The sequence below is a fragment of the Quercus suber genome, unplaced genomic scaffold (assembly GCF_002906115.3).
Source record: "Quercus suber isolate HL8 unplaced genomic scaffold, Cork oak 2.0 scaffold_70, whole genome shotgun sequence".
NCBI lineage: Eukaryota > Viridiplantae > Streptophyta > Magnoliopsida > Fagales > Fagaceae > Quercus > Quercus suber.
In genome coordinates, this window is record NW_027069535.1 from 133,926 (window position 1) to 147,296 (window position 13,371).

At 30.2% G+C, this 13,371-nt stretch overlaps 1 protein-coding gene across 1 annotated transcript; it reads right to left on the reverse strand.

The window, feature by feature from the left end:
* Window positions 1-8,813: 8,813 nt before the first annotated feature.
* Window positions 8,814-10,421, reverse strand: LOC112033943 (berberine bridge enzyme-like 4). The gene has a single exon (XM_024066723.1). The coding sequence runs from the start codon at window positions 10,419-10,421 to the stop codon at window positions 8,814-8,816; it is 1,608 nt and encodes a 535-aa protein (XP_023922491.1).
* Between the last annotated feature and the right edge of the window lie 2,950 nt (window positions 10,422-13,371).

Genomic DNA, 13,371 nt, shown 5'->3' on the forward strand with positions numbered 1-13,371 from the left:
CGATTAAAAAAAATAAAGTGGTACTCGAGCTTGGTAAACTCGAGTACCATGCAACACCATACTCGAGTATACCAGGCTCGAGTACCTTTTATAAAAAAAATAAAGAAATTTTTTTTTCTACGGTACTCGAGTTTACCAAAATCGAGTACTGTGTAAATTTTTTTTTTTTTTTTTTTTTGCTTGAGGATAATTGACAAATAAACATAACGATAAAAATAAGTAGCTTTTATATGTTTTTATATATTTAAATAGAAGCATTGTAAGATATAGAGATTTTAATTTCGAAATATGAATTTAATTTCTACATTGATTAAAATTGTTCATTGTTTTCTCATAAAAATTGTTCACTATTTTCTATATAAACTATTTCTACGATTTTACATAAAATTATTTTCTGTTCAGCATTATTTAAAAAATTGTTCACTCTCTTTTCTGCGTAAATTATTTTCTGTTCACTATTTAAAAAAATTGTTCACTGTTTTCTCGTAAAATGTTCTCCCGTAAAACACCTAGTGAAATCGTGTTTTCTAAATTTAAACATCAAATCTGAATGCTTTTTCATGTTTAAATTTCACAATAATTGAAAATCCAAATCTGTATGTTTTTTCATGTTCGAATTTCACAATAATCGAATCTGTTTTTCTGTATTGATAAAATCTATTTTGATACACACTTTGTCAAAATTATCCAACAATGATAGATTGTGATTGGTTGTTTATCACTTTCTAATAAGCTCACTATTTTTTCTACTTCACCTACAGTCTACCATGTAGAAGTATAGAACAAGTGCGACAAAATGAGTAGAAATTATAGATGATTTGAATACAATGAATCGTAATGTATTAAAAATTTCCCTTTATTACATTTTATTATTATTATTATTACTCCTTATTTAGTTTATCTAAAAAGTTAAACATTTTTGGATTTATCCAAAAATCTATGCCACAAAATACATTGTGGGAAATCTAGACCAAAGAACTGCCAAAATAAAAAGTGCGCTCACCTAAAAAGTGCGCCAAAGAAGTGCGCTCACCTAACCCTTTGGCTGCATTAATGGAGATGTGACCTCTGAACAGGGCTGCCTTGGTTGTTGCAACTCACAGAAGTGCTAGTAAAGTGGCTGAGGGGACGGGCAATTAAAAGGAGGGGGCATAGATGATCAACAAGTGGAAGAAAGGGGTTATGAAAAAGGACTATATAAAGGGGAGAAACAGGAGAGAAGGGGGGATGATTCCCACGGGAGAGATCACTATCAAGCTCCTCGGATTGGTGCCAAGGACAGACTTTTAAGGATAATCTCGATCCACCTCCGTCCGACGGTGGCGAACAGCAGTGAACGTTACACTGAGCACTGTCCGCTTACTAAGGCCTAGTTCTTGAACCCACTCTTTACAAATTCATTGTATTGAGCTAGCTGGGCTTGAGTCCATTCACTCAACAGTAGAAGTGCTCAAACCCAGTCCCTACATCTATCTATTCCAAAAAATAGTATATATCTCCATTAATTTGATAATTTTTACGTTAATGACATTTAAATATATATATATATATATATATCAAAATTCCTTATAGCTATCAACCACGTTCTCTTTCTTTTTTTCTTTTTCTTTTTTTAATTTTAAATTTTTTACATGTTACGTTATGTTGAATCAACTCTTTTTTCTTCTTTTTTTCCTTTTTTCATTCTATTCATATGCCCTTTTTTAATTCCAATTTTTATGGGATAAAAAGAAACGCATTGATTAGATATCTTTAATCTCAATAAGATTTAAATGAATTATATTTCAATGGAACTCTACCAATATATATAACCCTATATATCCTTTTTGGAGTGAAACTTATTTCAATATGTGAATGCCTAAATCTCATGACAATGCAAGTATGCATTCTTTCTTCTTTTATTATTATTATTTTCATTTTGTTTATTTTCTTTACTGTTATTATTGGTTTTTTGTCTTCTTGTGATTTTAGTTAATGAATTCAAAACATTCGAAAACATTGTCAAGTTTCTAAAGGCTCCTTCTTTGTTTTTGTATTTTGTTTTTATTAAATTGATTAGGTTTTGTGTGTTGGTTGCCTTTTGTTTAAACTAATTTTCTTAGCTTTGATTTTATATGCTTAAGGTTAGCATCTTAGAATTAATGATTAAATATGGTTAGAATTAATAGATTATTTTTAACAATTTTCTTATTTGATTTCTATGTTACATCAAATTATCAAGATGTTCTACATGTGTATTTTTGAATTATCAACTTTAATTTTAATTTATAATATTATCAAGATTATATTAATTTTAGATTTATCAATTATTTAGTACGTTTTTTTAAATAATTATCAATTTAAAATTCAATTCTTAGAATCAATGATTAAATATGGTTAGAATTAATAGATTAATTTTAACAATTTTCTTATTTGATTTTTATGTTATATCAAATTATCAAGATGTTCTACACGTGTATTCTTTAATTATCAACTTTAATTTTAATTTATAATATTATCAAGATTATATTAATTTTAGATTTATCAATTGTTTAGTACATTTTTTTTAAATAATTATCAATTTAAAATTCAATTTGGAATTATCAATTTAATTTAGTTTTAGGAAGAAATCTTACCCCTTATTTTAGTGAAATAATTATTTACACTTGATAATTTTTTCTTTTATCTTTATTGAATCTATTAAAATATATAATTATTTATACATTTATTTTATAAGCTTTTTCATAAAACCGTGCAACGCACGGGCCTATTACTAGTGCTTAAGTATTATATCGTGATTGGTGCTCTTTTATATTTTTATTTTTTCAGCAAGTACCTATGATGATCTCTTATGTAAGTGTTGAACTCCAATTGCAAATTGACACATAGACATGTTATGTGAAATTCGGTGTAAGATTTATGGATAGATCGAAATATATGGATAGATAAGATTTTGAACATGGCATGGTTTAATTGGCTTCTCATATTTTTAAGTCCCTTTGTCGTGACATGTAAGTTGCCTTCATCTTCTCTCCCTCGGTCTCTCCTATCCCTCAAAAACATCAAAACGAGGTTAAGTGAGTATAAAATGACAAATAGAAAGTTGGAACTTCCATTTCATCCAAAGACCATATGTTTTAGAGAGAGACATATCAAAGCCATAATAAAGAATGGATGCCTCCACTTTGTTTGAAGCTGATCAAGCATCTGGCAAAGGTAGTTGTTACCACATTTTAATGTAGATAAGCATTTGAACATGACATCTCATATGCACCGAAAGATAAGTGTATGGACATAGCTACTATCAAGTATCACATGATCCAGGTTTCTTTACTCTCTTTAAAAATATCAAAATGAGGTAGAGTGACATATTATTTAAGGGTCATGTTAACGAGTGCCCTTAAAACAATATTTAATAATCATATTAAGAAAGTTTTAAACACCACTTTTATGGGAAATATAAAAATTTGACTAAAAAATTAATTATTTTATCATTTCCCTATAAAATATTTTAAAAATAATTCCAAATCAATGCCTTTAGGGCATTCATTAACATTTCCCATTGTTTAAAGAGAGAAATATTAGAGACATTGAGAGAGAATGGATTCCGCCTGTTCGTTTAAGCTGCTGATCAAAGCATCTTATCTAGGGTGAGGATTATGGCATTTTGATGCTCATATCTTTCTTTTTTAAATTATTCAATAAGATCATTGAGATCTTTTATTTTAAGGTACTCAATTTTTAATTCTTCATGGAGGTGATAATGAATATAAATCATTGCTTTTAAGCAATTCTGTAGGGAGTTTTGGTTGCCATCTTTAATAGTAGCTCCAAAGTTCATTGACTCATGGTAGATCTCAACAACAAGGATCTATAATAAATAATTCTTGCCCGAAATATCTAAAGTGATGAATTCAAGTTTTGAGAGATTAATTGGACATATATTTATATCACGTGAAATATAATTAAGTAATGCTATATTTAATCTAAATTCTTGAAACGTTAACTTTTTATAAGAATCATTAATTAACCTACCTGAAACATATATAAAACATATGTATATAATATGTCTAGCCTAAAATTCATAAATTTTTTAGTCCATCAAATCAAAACTAAATTATATAGTAAGATTACTAATTCTTAAGGGAAATTTATGTTGGGTTAAGTATCACACACATAAGTCATAACCTTAAGGTTGCAGGACAAATTAGCACAAATATTTTTGAATTGATTGGAGTTCCATCCAATAATGTGTTGTGAAATAAGAGGAATATCAAAACAACATAAACAAATCTAATGATTCATCCACGGACTATAATGGATTTAGTAGAATAATTAAAAATTTTCAAGCCAGTTTCCTATGCGTAGGTTTTAAGGTGGTAGTGGAGTTGGAGTTAGAGGTTGGCACTTGGCAGTGGATGTTAGGTTTTGGGATTGGATTATGTTTAGTTCAAACAGGTGTGATACACACATAGGGTATTTTTTTAAAAAAAAAAAAAATTTGAGAGATAATTACAACATGCTGCTAACCCCGTAGCTCGAACTCTTTCCCCCCTTAAACCCCCAAGCACTTTGTACATGGGGAGGTGTCAATTTAGCTACAAAACCTTTGTGATTTCAAGTCATGATTTCAGTTTATGAAAACACTAAGTGTGATTATTTACCCTTATGGAATTCATGGCAACCAAGCTATCTATTGATTGACCATGAATGATGTCATGTGGATGCCATAAGAGCGTTTGCCTTATTATGAAGGTTCCTATTAATGAGTGTCATAAGGGCACAGGTTAAAGATTAATAAATGCTTAATTATGAATTGTAATGCACATTTTTTTAAAACAAAATATACATATTAATGATTCATTGGCTTACATGCACAATATTGAGTTTTTTGGATATATATGTATGGTTTGCTTTTTTTTTTTGTCATGTTAACGGATGCTCTTAGAACAATTGTTAATAAAGCATAATAAGAAAGTTTTGACATTGCTTTTATGAGAAATATAAAAAGCTGTCAACAACATTTATTGTTTTATTATTCTCCCAATAAGATGTTTCTAAAAAGAGTTCCTAAACCAATGACCTAAATTAACATTTCCCCTTTTTTGTAATGAATAAAAATATTATAGGTCCGGTTAACAGATACCCTTAGGACATTCGTTAATAAACCATTTTAGAAAAGTTTTGATACTACTTTTATGAAAAATATAAAATGTTATTAAAAATAATAATTTTTTTTTTTTTTGAGAAAGAATTAGTTTTGACTTAATTCCACCATTAAGAACACATTTTTTCTAGCCTATAACTACTCTATACTTATTGATTATTGAATTGCAACTTGCGACTTGCAACTTTGTATATAGAATTGTCTTTGTAACGTGCATTTGTCATTATTCCACAAGTGAATGAGTGATATAAATTTGATTGAATATACGAGATACTTTTCACTTGTGAATCAACTTGAAACATTGGATATTAAATAAGAAATGCTTAGAATGTCTCCCCTCAAATTCACAATATGCTTAAGTATTATATCGTGATTGGTGCTCTTTTTTATTTTTCTTTTTTTCAGCAAGTACCTATGATGATCTCTTATGTAAGTGCTGAACTCCAATCACAAATTGACACATAAACATGTTATGTGAAATTTGGTGTAAGATTTATGGATAGACAGAAATATATGGATACATAAGATTTTGAATGTCTCATGGTTTAATTGGCTTCTCATATTTTTAAGCCCCTTTGCCGTGACATGTAAGTTGCCTCATCTTCTCTCCCTCGGTCTCTCTTATCCCTCAAAAACATCAAAATGAGGTTAAGTTAGTATAAAATGACAAATAGGAAGTTGGAACTTCCATTTCATCCAAGGACCATATGTTTTAGAGAGAGACATATCAAAGCCACAATAAAGAATGGATTCCTCCACTTTGTTTGAAGCTGATCAAGCATCTGGCAAAGGTTATTGTTACCACATATTTTAACGTAGATAAGCATTTGAACGTGACATCTCATATGCACAGAAAGAGAAGTGCATGGACCTAACTACTATCAAGTATCACCTGATCCAAGTATCTTTACTCTCTTTAAAAATATCAAAATGGGGTAGAGTGACATCTTGTTTAAGTCTCTTAAATCATTCACATCACCCAATGCAAATTTTTTTTGTCTAATTTAATATAAAACTTATATTTCTTATTTTACGTAATCACTTTTAAAAAATGTTGAGAGAAATTACAAAGAGGTGGTGTTTGACATTTTAGACAACGGCAAATCACTAACTCATGATGGCCCACTTGGTGGAACAAAGTTGCATGCCGCAGTAATTTGGAATGATAATGATAATACCTATTTATTTTTTCAACATTCCAATGGTAATGTATGGTTTACTAAAGAGAGTAATAGTGAACAATTTTTATGAGAAAACAATGAACAATTTTAATCAATGTAGAAATTAAATTCGTATTTCGAAATTAAAATCTCTATATCTTACAATGCTTCTATTTAAATAAATAAAAATATAGAAAAGCTACTTATTTTTATCTTTCTGTTTATTTGTCAATTATCCTCAAGTAAAAAAAACAAAAAAAAAAAAAATTACACAGTACTCGAGTTTGGGAAACTCGAGTACTGTAGAAAAAAATTTTCTGTATTTTTTTTATAAATGGTACTCGATCCTGTTATACTCGAGTACTGTGTTGCATGGTACTCGAGTTTACCAAGCTCGAGTACCACTTTATTTTTTTTTAATCGCCAATTTCTAGCTCAACAGCCACGGTGGAACTATAAAATAGGGCACTCGAGTTCACTAAACTCGAGTACTAGAAAAAGTGGTAGATTGCCATTTATTTCTGAAACAGTGATATTTTGCTAAAAATCTCAAAAAATTGTGGTATTTGGCCATTTTGGCCGGTCAGAAGTGTAATGACTTGTAGAAAGCCCGGTTTGAAGACTTAAAAGAGGAGAGGGAAGGCTAGTTCTAATGCTTAACCATTAATTTAGGATGTTTTAGATAAGGGAGATCTCTTGGGACTTTTCTTAATTAGTCTAGGTTAAATTAAGTCTTATTTATTTTTTAATTGTTTTTAGATCAGTTTTAGTTAAGTATGGACATTTTGTTAAGTTTTAGATTTCTTGAATGGATTGTTCTTGGCTGTACATGTGATGAACTCTCCATTTATAAACATATGTTAGACATAAACATGTTAAAACATAAACTTGTAACAAATGTCAGAAATTAAATTATTTTTTTCATTCTATGTGCACATTTTTTTGTACTAAGCTATACACATAAAAGACAAAATGTGGATTAAAACAACTAGTGAGATATGTAATGTGCATAAAAGAAAATTCAAAGGCTACATTAGTTGTTAAGGTTATACATAAAACAAACAAGTTATTCTTCATTGGAAAAAATAGAATAATTTATATTTATACATATATCTTTCTTTCATCCAACATGGTGTCCGTTTGGTGAAATTTTTTTTCCTTTTTTTATTGTAGATTTATTTATTTATAAAATGAGTAAAAAAACTAACATTTTTTGAAAATAAGCTGGCTTTTATCTTTTTGACATGTATTGTGCATAAGTTACCAAAAACTATATCTTTTGTTCCATATTTTACAAATAAGCAACCGAAAACTACATGATATCAAATGGACTCATAGTTTGTGAAAATAATATTTTCTTTTTTGAATAAATAATGATAATACATCTACCCCACTTTTACCTCAAGAATTATTCTTCGACTAGACTTAAAAAAAGAAAGAAAGAAAAAACCTAGAAAAGTTGATTGACCACACTGATTAAGGTTAATAGTCACGGTAAAAATTGTCAAAACTAATTGAAAACCTTTTCATTGAAAGATATGAAAAAAATTTTCCAAGTTAGATTGATTGCACTACGTGTAATACTTGTACTAGTGGGATTGTGACCATGTGTGTTTAGGAGAAGGGGTAATGTGTGGAGTTGCAACCAATTATTGGGATTTTTTAAAATGTGATTGGTCACCTAAGTTTATATGATTTAACATAAATTCCAGTTCTAAAGGTCCTAGAATCATCTAACTTAGATTATGTCAACTCGTGTCATGAACCGGAAACACAGATTTAGCAGTCTAGTTATGCATGGGAAGGTGTTAGGCACTCCTGACGCCTGACCAATATAGTTGATACCTAATTTTGATTATCACTTTCTAATGTTGTGCAATGCAATAAAAAAAGAAAAAGATAATTGGCTGGTATTAGGGGCATATCACATGTGGTCAATGATGTGCATATTCTAAGATTGATACATGAGGAGTGATATTAATGGTTTTAGTCCATGGAAAAGCAAAATAGATTTTGATTTTGAAAATTCTAACATCAAGATGCACTCAAAACATTGATGAAGTTCGAATGGGTTGTGTCGGCCTTAACATGGCCTGTTTGTTAAACGTGTTATGCAAGTCAGATCGTTATACTTGCTTGATGAACATGTTGAGGTAGGGTTGAGGGATCCTGACATAATTAATAAATGTATCATGTTTGTATTGATTTATATAGTTAAATGCTCATGAGTTAACAAGATACGAATGTGACATGTGAACACAATTTTCCTCTCCTAAAAAGAGAGACATGAATACCTTGGAAGGGAACATGCCTAGGTTGCTAAGGAGGTACAAAATTTGTTCTAATTAGAATTCATGATTGTGTGGTATATTAATAATTGTTTAATCAAGAGAATATTTTAATTGAGCTGACCCCAAGGTTTTGGAACCAATTAGAATTCATGAGCAAACTAACAATAATCACCAACAAATGGTGGGGCATTATTAAGTTTTGATCCCTTCCTTTTTCTACTTGTAATTCGGAAGAGGTGGAATACTTTGTTCATTTTTGAAGAAATTAGTTGGGTCTACCATAGTTTTCACACGAACCAATCTCTCGAAATTACCCTTGAAATACTTAGCTCCATAAACTTTAGCTTTATCAAAGCTTGTATAATTATCTGAATTGGCACCAATGTCAAGGTCCCTGTAGCAGAAGAATGCCTCCCTTGGAGACTTGGAGACATATGGAGTCATCGCATCATGTAAGGCTTTTGATAAATTTAAATTTTTGTTGGTGACGTCAATTCCGTCCTCCAGCCAGGAGAAACCGTACTGAATCAAAAATAAGTTTCCAGCTCGATGTGGGAATGGAGTCTCTGATTCAGAAATCTCATTCATTCTTCCCCCATAAGGATTCCATTGCATAAATCCAAGCCCTCCTTTGATCATTAGCTTCCATATGGATTCCAACGCTTTTTTTGGAATGACTTCTTTTACATAGTCAGACCTACTCTTGTAATATCCCACAGGCTGCTTTGGCCTTTCTAGTAAAACATTTATGGATGTTCCAATAGGATGGTCAGCCCAGAATACTGTAGATTCAACCCAACTCATCTCTTTGCACTCATTTTTTTGTAGGCCTAGCTGTGGAAAGCTCTCATTCAACAACGAAAGTAGTCCCTGTGTTTTCCCTAGGAAGAGGCCAATAAATGCAATTACTACTGTCTTCTTGCCCTCTTGGGAGTCGTTGCTTGCATTGAACACCTGGGTCATCACTCTTATGAATAAGTCTTCAGGTAGTTTGTGACCAATATGTTGCCACTGATAAGCAATATCCGCTGCACCTTGTTCCAGGGTTCTATTAACACGGAACACTGTCACGATAGCCGGAACACGAACCAACTTAATTTTCCATGAAAGAATAACCCCAAAGCTTGCTCCGCCACCTCCTCTAATGGCCCAAAACAGATCTTCACCCATAGACTTTCTATCAAGGATTATACCGTTGACATTGACAATTTGTGCATCAATGATATTATCCACTGAAAGACCATATTTTCTCATCATATTTCCATACCCACCTCCGGAAAAGTGTCCACCCGTGCCAACGCTAAGACCAACCGCAGCAGGGAATCCATGTTCCTTGCTTTTCTCTGCGATTCTGTAATAAACTTCACCAACCGTTGCTCCAGCCTGAACCCAGGCGGTTTTATCTGCCAAACTTATATTGATGGATCTTAGATTGAACATGTCAAGAATAACAAAGGGCACATATGAGACGTATGACAGGCCCTCAAAGTCATGGCCACCACTTCGTATTCTAATCTGCAAGCCTTGATTCTTTGCACATAGAACAGTTCCTTGGACATGGGATTCATGCATGGCTGTTACAATTGCCAAAGGTTTTGGGGTTGTCGGTGTTGTAAATCTTTTGGTTCTTATATATGACAGCAAAACAGATTGAAAAGAGGAATTTTTGGGAGTGTAAATGGCTTCAAAGATTGGGTTGGAAGGCTGTGAATAGTTTGAAAGACACTGGATGAAATTGTCAATAGCTGGACTTGAGGTTGCGCATGAATCTAAAAGCACAAGGACAGAGAAAATTGAGAGTAGTGTAGAGCTTGAAAGCTTCATCTTTTGTGGACTGTTTTTCTTCTCTAGGCTGCTCACTTGTAAATGATTCTGTGTATTTATAGGGAAATCAAGCACTTGAAATTAATTTTTGGCGCACACTCTATTCCGGCACAAATTTTATCAGTTCAATCAAATATATAGCAAAGTTCAATAAAATATCATTTTCTCAAAAAAAAAAAAAAAAATTATCTCTTAACGATAGTTATTAATAGAAATTTGATATCATTTAAAGAAAATAATGTTGACAAGATTTTACTTGAAGCAGATAGCAATATACAGTGCGTGTACAAAACGGTAAGTATACGGATGATTATAATTTAGCATCTTTTAAGATAGGTAGGTTTCAAAAATTTGGCAAAGTGTAATACGTTTATATTCTAATATTTACCAATAAATATATGGAAACATTGGCCATGCAATATTTTGGAGATAAATGCCATAATTCAACATATTACAGTCTTATATAAAATTCCAATAATTTAATTTGAAATAGACTACTTAATAAAAAAAATTATTTCAATAATCATGAATAAATCAACAGTAACACTAATTTTGTCGAGAAAATAATAATTGAATTACATATCAAATAATGTTCAAATTATTCATAAATTCAAAATAAATTCTTTCCTAAATAAAAATAATATAGTAAACTTGTTCACTTGTGCTATTTGTTTACTTTAGTTTTTTTTTTTTTTTTTTTTTTTTTTTCAAGAATACTAAGTATTTTAACACATACACGCATGGAGAGAGGAGAAAAGACCTTAAAGAAACTAACAATGATATATATTCAAAAGGAACTGTCTACTTTAGTTAAGCTAGCTTACAATTTGCTTTGGAATATATTAATTCTGATTTTTATAAAATTTTTACTAATCATTCTCTTGATACTGTATTTTGTTTGGTTTGTTTTGCATGTCAAAATCCTGTCTTTTTCCAAAATTGCAAAAATCACCGTTTTGATAATGAGATTAAGGAAAAGCTTAAAAATATTGGAATTTATCCCGATCGATTGGGTGTTTAATTACCCTACTATGTTATTTTTAAGGTTAAAATGACAAATGCCCTTTTGACCATTTTAAATCAAGTTGACCAGTAATTAAACTAAGTCAGGAATTCACCTAAATGAATTTCACATTTTTTTAGGCACTGTTTAAAAGTTTGATTAAGTTTGACTGCGGCCAAACCCAGATTTGACCCCATGTCATAGATAGTTTAATCATGATAATTTTTGGTCCATATCGTAGATAATTTTATTCTTTTCCGTTTGACAGTTTGCATGCTCAGATCAAACTTAAAACGAGTAAGATGTTGCAAAGAAAACAAAAAAAAAGTGCTTGTCGATCAATTTTTGTGACGTGTCATTAAAGTTAAATGACACTTGATTTTATCAAATTATAATAAAACAATCTTAGATTGGCCTGAATGAGCAGTTGTTGGTAAGGTCTTGTAATGAATTTTAATTTGGTGAGCTTGATTTGCTAAATTTCCTTTTAAAACATGAATTTATTAAAAAAGCCAAAAAAGTACTTTATTTGTGTATTGATATCAAACTAGTATGTAACCTTATGAATATGCACGGGTGCAATTAAAAAAAATTACAATTGCACAGTTCAAATTATACATTTTTTTGATAAGATGTTCAAATTATACATGACATTAGTTAGAGATGGACCCATGATTTAAAGTTAAAGGGGGCTGGAGTATAAGCAAAAAAAAAAAAAAAAAAAAAACTCCAAATAGCCATCAATATAGTATTAACAAATTATAAATAAACAAAATTATTATTTCTTAATACATTAAGATGCAATCATCTACCAAAAAAGACAAATAATAATAATAATAATAATAATGATGTTTTTAATACTAGGCTAGGATTTTTATTTTTATTTTGAAGTTAGAGCATTCACAATAGTGATGCTAAATTATTTAACTTTTAACATATCAAAATCTATTTTATCACTTTACTTTACAATATACCCAATGTTAAATATTCTATTTTTTTTTTTTTACCACTTCATTTAATATAATATAAACAACTCATTAAAATAATAAAGGAAGAGAGTATTTGATTTTTTTAATTGAAGAAAGAAAGATAATTTTAATAAAATATTGTATTTTATTTTTAATAACTTCTTCAATTAACTAATATTTATACCAGTTTAGTGTAATTGCTAAAAATTTAGCTTTAACTTCTCTAATAGCACATGGTTTTTTTGGATCTTTGGTGGTAAAATAGCTTTTTTTGCTAAAATACAATCACCGTTGTGAATACTTTTATTGCCTTTATTAAATTTTTGGGTTGGATATTTGCTAGTGTTGGAATTTTACTTAGGGAGTAATTTAGGAGAAACAAATTTAGTACATCTAGAAGTTAACAATTACTATATAAGCATATAACATATATAAATTATAAGATGTGAGAAGTTTCTTACTAGATTACGTTGTTTAAGGACCTCATAGCAATAAGGATGCTCTGTATTTTCTCTTTCACACCCTTTTGCAAGTGTGGCCTTGACAATATTTATAATATTCAGACAGGGCATGACCAGCCATAAAATTATTCCTATCGTAATAATGCTTCATGTAACAGATATGTTACATTTGTTAATAAACAACTTTATTAATTAGATTCATTAATAAAGAAGTTCATTAATGTGTTATTATTTTTGTAACTCCATACTAATGTATGGATTCATCTATTGTTCATATCCAGAATCACTATATAATGACAACACCTTTAATAGGAGTTCAAGTTACTGGTAATGACAATATAGATTTATTAAAGCCAACACTCAATGTATATGAATCTCATTATGGAAGGACTGACGAGATTATTTGCACTAACATTGAAACATTAGCCCTTATTGTCTTTCATAGTCTGAGCAATCTTAACTTGCACATCCTTTTCATCATGGTCATACAATGTACCTATCAAAATAGTCTACATCAT

Coding starts and splice junctions, on each gene's coding strand:
- LOC112033943 (XM_024066723.1), bottom strand. CDS start 10,421: ATGAAGCTTTCAAGCTCTACACTACTCTCAATTTTCTCTGTCCTTGTG.